Below are 7,500 nucleotides of genomic sequence, written 5' to 3'. Positions count from 1 at the left end.
TATTATTATCCTCTTAGCAGTAGTACTAGTGGCTTTTATGACATAGCATTATATTATTATTAGTAGTAGTATTTCAAAAAATATCAGTATGAGATGTAGCTATATTTATTTATGATAACGTTGTATTAATAATATTTCTCCCGGAAATTTTCCTGCATCGCTGCTCTGTGAAAGCGGTTTAAAATTCAGAGCAGGGGTGTCTCTGTCAGCCCTGGAGGAGCTGCACTTTCACTGAAATAACTTTTGTGCAACACGGGAGCAGAACACAAAACACAGTGACGTCGATTCCCTCTCTGTGTGTGTGCTCCAGTGAGCCCGGGGCGGAGGTGTGGACACGGGCCGCTCAATGGTGCATCTCTTCAGCTGGTGCAGAGCGGGTGTCCTGGAGGGGGGAGTGGCACACGACCAGCACACGACCATCTGCTGCAGGTGTCCTGGCGAATCCTCCCCCTCTCGACACACATCTGGCCGATCCACACAGCTGGACTGCATGACATGCGCAATGCGAGTGTACTGACGAGGCGAATCCAGTTGTGTTTTTCAATATTGATTTAGATGTGTGTCTTAGTTGTAGGGGAGGACGTGCGGGCGTTAAGAGAGCGTCAATTGGTCCCCTTCAATCAGTCGCGTGATTCACTTTTTGACATGGGGTCAAATCGTCCCCTGTCACGTGAAAGACGAGATCGTTCATAGACGTTATTTATGAGGTGTACGGATTAAATCTCCCCACCCCACTCTCTGACAATGCCCTCACCGCTGGAGAAGCCAGCAGCACAACTTGGCAGAAATCCCCCACCATAGGCCTCACAATAAATGTCCTCCCCACTACGAAACGAAAGTTACATCTCTGATTGTAAATAATACATAATAGTAAAAGGTATATCATAAATAGTAACAGCAGCAAGAGTAGATTTAAAATTAATGTGTTGATATTATGTACAGTGCCTATAACTGCATAGTGTCACTGTATAAGCTGAATTGTGTATCTGTGTGTGTGAGTGAGTTGTGTATCAGTGTGTCTGTTGCTCTGGCTCTCAGTGCTCTACAACCTTCACTGTCTCTCACTCTATGTCTCCTTTTTCACCCTCTTCACTTTCTTACCTCATCTTTCACTCACTATCCCTTCTCTCATCCTATCACTCTCTCACTGTCTCCCTTTCTCACTCTCGCTGTCTTCCTTCTTCTGTATCTTCTGAGACACAAACTGTAACTCGGACCCTCCTCTCTCCCCCAATGTTAACTTAAGATCCTTAGTGAGGGTTCTACTCTAGTGTGTGTTCTACCCAGATATGGTGGGTGGGTGGCTGGTTAGCGATCGGTGGGCGGTTGGTGGGCAAGAATCTTTATGTACCTCCACTTAGTGCGGCGGTTCTGGAACCAGGTCTTGACCTGCGCATCAGTCATCTTCAGTGTCTTGGCCAGCGCAGCGCGCTCGGCGCTCGCCAGGTACTTCTGCCGGTGGAAGCGCTTTTCTAGCTCACAGATCTGCACCCGCGAGAACGACGTGCGTGGCTTCTTCCGCTTGGGCGGCGTGCGGTTCTGGTACGGGTGACCGATCCGCCGGGATACTGTGAATGGAGTCAGGGCCGCTGGGGGCAAAAAGGAGGAGCAGGGAAGAGAGGTGATGGACATACAGATGGATGGAGAGAACAGAAGAGAGGAGTGCAGGTCAGTCAGCAGTCTAGTAGTTTTTGATCAGACAGCCTTTGTTAAATAAAAACACTATATATGTTTTATTCTATATAGTGCCTTTTACTAGGCACCCCCCCCCCCCCCCCCCCCCCACGAGCTACAGTCCAGTACAGCAGGGTCTCCAGCCCTGGTCCTGGAGAGACACAGTCCAGTACAGTCCAGTACAGCACAGCAGGGGTCTCAGGGAAAAAACTTCAGTCCAGTCCAGGTATCAGTTAGTTCATTTAATTAATTATAGGCTTAATTAGTCTCCTACTGTACCAGGCTGGAGACCCCTGCTGTCCAGTTGCGTAGTTGGTGTTTGAGTGGCCGGTGGGGGGGGAGGGTGCAGTGTGATGGATAAATATGTTGTTTTGGACACTAGAAACAGAAAACCTCTTCTGGCTGCAGTGGCTGTGCTGTACCTGTCTGCTGTCTCTGTGTGTCTTCAGTCTGTGGCAGTGAGAGCGCTGTGTGAAGGGCACTATGTATACATTGACTGACTGACTGACTGACTGACTGTCTGACTGACTGATACTCTGACTGAATTGACTGATTTATCTATGTATTGATTGTTCAGGTACTGTCCCTGTCCAACATCTCTGTCCTCTGTCCAAAACCACCCGATCGGTATGTTATCAGCCTATAGAATGGAAATTATCAGTGCTTATCAGTCTGAGTTAAATGAGGTAATAGATACCTCCTGAGCCTGCCAGCAGGTTATCATCAGCTATTCAATGGTTGATCATTATGCATTCGTAGTATAAGCATTCAATACTTATACTACGTATTTCATTAGCCTATGTGAATGGGTGGAATTGACAGGCTACATTAAAAATGCAAGTACCTATATATACATTTAGGTAAAGAGATGGAAATAAATAAATTATATATATAATTATTATTGTTATTATTAAGTTTTTTTTTTCCATCTCTACCTGGATTCTTTAAGCCTGCTGCATTCTTGCCAGATTGGAGAAAAGTTAGACTTTGTCTTAAAAACGAATTTGTCTTTGTCCTCTGTAGTCCTACCGACACAGAAACCTTGTAATTTCCGCCCCTCCATATAGCCTAGTGAAATATGTAGTATAAATATTGAAAACTTATTCTACCTATGAGTAATGATCAATCATTGAATGGCTGATAATACCCTGCTTAACCTGCTGGCATGCTCAGGAAGTTCCCATTACCTCATTTAAATCTGATAACCATGTGTGTGTTTTTGTCGTTAGTCATTCTTTGATCAAAAATTAAACACAACAACAATAACAACAAAAACGTTAATCTGGTCAATATTTTTGACATGGGGTACATCCAAAACAATCTGCTACTTACTAAGCTACGTTCTTCTTCTTATTATTACGTTACTACCATAAATACCACTGCTGCTGCTGCTGCTGCTACTACTACTACTACTACTACTACTACTACTACTATTACTACTACTACTACTACTACTACTACTACTACTAATAATAATAATAATAATAATAATAATAATAATAATACAAGTGTATTGGAGAGTGATTGGCAGATAGACAGTGCCGGTGGCTGCCCGGTTGGCAGGCTATTCGTTAAGCGGGATGATGTGTTGGCGGGGCGGCCTGTGCGGACGGCTGGTATTTATGAGTCGCTGGGAGCCGCTGTGTGGAGACGCGCCGGGCATCAATCAGACCCCCAGGAGACCCGAGATACTGTAGCGCTTCATAACGCGAGTGAACGGGCGGGTACACGAAACAGCTACAACCCACACACTGAAAAACAGACCGTTTCGTGTTAAAACATGGACAACACGTGTTCTTTTCGTTTTCCTTTCTTAAACAAATAAATAGGGTACAACTTCGAGGGTCTGAGAAAACTATTATTATTATTATTATTATTATTATTATTATTATTATTATTATTATTATTATTATTATTACATTGGTGTTTTATGATGTAGTCAGTAGTGCACGGTGCTGTATGTTATAATGCTGATTAATATGTTCACAGTATCAGACATTACAATCGAACATCTTACTGTGGCAAATAAACAAGCAAACAAACAACGCATAAATAAATAAATGAGCTATCAGTGTAAGTAGAGATCTGTGCAGCCAGTTACTCTTTTTGATGAGTGCGCGGTTATTTAAGTAATGGATTTTTGGCTTTGGCTGCACAATACGTATACGGACAACATTGTGCATTCTGATTGGCAACCTAATCTAATTTGTATTAATATTATTACAAAATTGTATTATTCATATTATTATTATACAATAGGATAGAGCAATGTTATTATTTATTTGCTTGGGCAATACGTTGAATTGTTCTAGGCTTACGCTTTCGTCTTCTTATTCTCCTTAATTATTAATATTATTATGTAGAGAACGATTTTGACCAAGGCACAGTATCAGTCCGATGTTATGAAAACGTCGTTCTAAATGTGTGACACAATGAGAAACAGCGTTGACTGCTTGTAGTATAATGACAATATAATGCAATAATAATAATAATAATAATAATAATAATAATAATAATAATAGGCCTACACCTTGTCTGTGTCTGTGAAAGCTTAATTTTATTGTGTTTAAATCCCACAAGAAAACAGTGTGCTGAATATCTCTGGTAAATTCAACACACTTCGTACAGAGAAAAACTGGTTGTCGACACGTATTGTGGACGAGTTGTCTACACGCTGGCCCTGCTGGACAGTGTTTCTTTCTACCGCCCAGCGGAGTCAGTGCTGGAGTTACAGGCCAGTCGATGTGCTGATCATTAGAGACCCATTAATCGATGTGCTGATCATTAGAGACCCATTAGCTCAGCGCTGTTTGTGTGCAGTGCGTGTTTGCCTCGGAAACGCGGGCTGTGTTTATGTGTTAGAGAATAGTTCTCCTATCGGAAGCAGTGTTATTTCATTAAACCCCCAGCGCCTCGACTGCTCTTAAAACAGCGCCACCAAAGCCGTCAACAACAACAATCGGAATCAATACAACACACACATAAATAAATAAATCCTATCGAGATTAAAAAATTAAATAAATGAAAGGCTTTGAGTCCAAACCTTTTAATTTTTCTTAAATTCCACAAACGAAAATTATTATTATTATTATTATTATTATTATTAGTAGTAGTAGTAGTAGTAGTAGTCCACATTATCCTTTAAACCTAATATACTGCATTCGCACTGCTACAACTACAACTGCTACAATAATAATAATAATAATAATAATTATAATTATTATTATTATTATTATTATTATTATTATTATTATTATTATATATTGCCCTTAACGTGGACTAGTGGGTTTTAGTCACCACCGCAAATTTATGAGTCTGAATTACATCAACCAGTGACAGGATTAAAAACAGTTTGGTGGATGAATATGGCGACGGGTTTAAATATACACTAAATTGAATCCATTCTGTGACAATGTGCTTTATTTCAATAATCCTTAAAAACTTATATTTTATTTTCTGCAAAGTAACTATTATTTTACTTTATAACATGTCATGTTTTTAACATCTACCTTTTACAGAATTTGCCTGATTTTAAAATAGAGTAGTTTTACTGAGTTTTTTTTTTATCGTTTTATATATCGTTTATTTTATAAAGTCAAAATATGATCGGTATAAATTATGCTTACAATTTCTTAGATGATGTGTGGTCTCCGAGTCCATAGATATAAAATTTGGTTGCACACGTAGTCAAACTTGAATGGCAAAATTGGCAGTCATGGTGCCTGGTGTACCCGCCTGGTTCACCGAGTTGTTTAACTACAGTTCGCTGGACGCCATCTGGTGACTTTAACTACAGTCCGGTGATCATGCAGGCTCACCGATGTGTGCCCCGTGTCTGTCTCAGAGTGACGTCACTGCTTGGGAACACATGCTAAAAATCAGTATTACTAACTATAATGATAACTGGAAATACTTTAGTAATAACTGCAATAATAACCAGAATGATAACAGGTTATTCACCCAGCACCCTCACTGTTGGCTCTCAAATCACAGTCTTCCCGAACACACAGGGCATCCGCACAGTACAGCACACTGTGTCCAACAACACTGTGTCCAAAACCACTGTGTTCACACACATAGAACACTGTGTCCAACACCACTGTGTTAACACAGTACATCATACTGTATCACAACACCAGTGTGTCAATGGAGTACTGTACACAACTAACTGCATACGCCAGGACTGCATTAAGGCGCACTGTCACACTGAAGCAGGCAATAATAACTAGTTGCGCGCTAGTTGTCCGGGGCTCTGTCCGCACTGCCCGTCTCCACTGCGTTGTGCAGCACACTGCTCCGTGTTCATTACCATTACAGTCCACAGTCACTGCGAGTTAGCGACTGGGAGGCTGGTTACGGGCTAGCTCGGTGGTGATTATTACTGTTTTTATTACTGCACTGGCTCTGATGTGATGCGACAAGGTGTATTTAATTTGCTGTGCCTCGGCTGTATTGAAAGTGATGGCGTGCGCGGTCGGTCAGTCTTGCGAGTGAGTGTGTGAGTGAGTGAGTGTGTGCGTGTGAGTACGTGTAGGTGTGGATGGATGAGGGCGTGTGGAGACGGGTGAGAGAGCGCCTGACACGCTCCTGCCTGTCCGAAGAGTTAGGTGATAGATGTGTCGCTCAGGCTCCGGCTGTCACGGAAACTCTATCCCCGGCACTTAACCCCGCAGCTTGCAGTGCTAGGGGGGGGGGGTCTGTCCTCTCTGAGCGGCCTCCTTTCAGAGCCGGATCGCCCGCAGGCACAGTGACCCCGACCCGAGCACAGCGCCTGGCAATCTGTCCACTGGGCTGAGAGGAGCTCCGAAACCGCACAGTACCGCGAGTTTGTCTGTCTGTCTCTCTGTGTCTGTCTGTCTGTCTGTGTCTGTCTGTCTGTGTCTCCTTTACATTTCCGTTCACGTGCGGCTCATTTCCCTACACGTGTCTATAGAGTTTAATTGGGATGAATAAAATACAAAATAAAATAACATTACGTTATATAAAACACACACCCGTCTTAGAAATTCGTGTTAAAAGTTACCAAATTACAACACAATAATGTTTTTCCTACACAACATTGTGTAGTAATTTGGTAGATTTTAACACAAAATGGTAATGTCCTGGAACAAACACAGACTGTGTTAAATTTAACATATTAGTTCTAGGAGTGTATGTTATAATAATAATCATAACCATAATTATTTGTGCTAAATCATGTAAGCCACCTCAGATATGGGTATCTGCTCAATTATTTCAGGGAATAAGATTAATAATAAGGCGAATAATAATCATAATAATAATATAAGCCACTACTACTGCTACTAATACAACAATAACAACAGCAGTACAAAATATGATTTGCTGCTATTGGAGGAGAATATGAGAAGGAGAATCCTGCAACACTACTGAGTGTGAAAAAAACAGACAGACGAATAGATAGATAGATAGATAGATAGATAGATAGATAGATAGATAGATAGATAGATGGGCACAGAGACAATTCTGTATGAACTCCGAGTGATAGATGACTTGCTTTGTTCCCGCGATTTTTGGGCTAATAGTCATGTGTTTATTTAATCATTCGTTTATGAATATGAGTATAGTTCGCGATTGTTGTGTACAGTTTTAAATAAATATGAGTCAGATATATTTTCTGTATTCTTATACTTATTCTTATTCTTATTATTGTTATTGCGATTCCGTGTGTATCACCCAGGAGGGTGTCCTTCTGTCTGCCACATACAGAGTCGCAGCAGCCCCTGTGAACCCTGTCTCACCTGCCTGCCACAGTCTGGGGCCGGAACCTACTGTCCTGTTAATTAAAGTGAAGGATGCGGGGGTGTC

The 7,500-nt window shown here is 41.6% G+C and overlaps 1 protein-coding gene across 1 annotated transcript in view; it reads right to left on the bottom strand.

Annotated features, from left to right (window-relative positions):
* Positions 1 to 7,500, bottom strand: part of tlx3b (T cell leukemia homeobox 3b) — an 18,915-nt gene that overhangs the window by 2,813 nt on the left and 8,602 nt on the right. Inside the window, exon 2 of the mRNA XM_066717125.1 lies at positions 1,352 to 1,589. Within this exon, the coding sequence (XP_066573222.1) occupies positions 1,352 to 1,589 (238 nt within the window). The remainder of the gene's footprint in view (positions 1 to 1,351; positions 1,590 to 7,500) is intronic.

This window comes from Amia ocellicauda, chromosome 11 (assembly GCF_036373705.1).
Source record: "Amia ocellicauda isolate fAmiCal2 chromosome 11, fAmiCal2.hap1, whole genome shotgun sequence".
Taxonomy (NCBI): Eukaryota; Metazoa; Chordata; class Actinopteri; order Amiiformes; family Amiidae; genus Amia; species Amia ocellicauda.
Note: the sequence above shows the minus strand (reverse complement) of the source record. Positions and strands in the feature narration are given on the sequence as shown.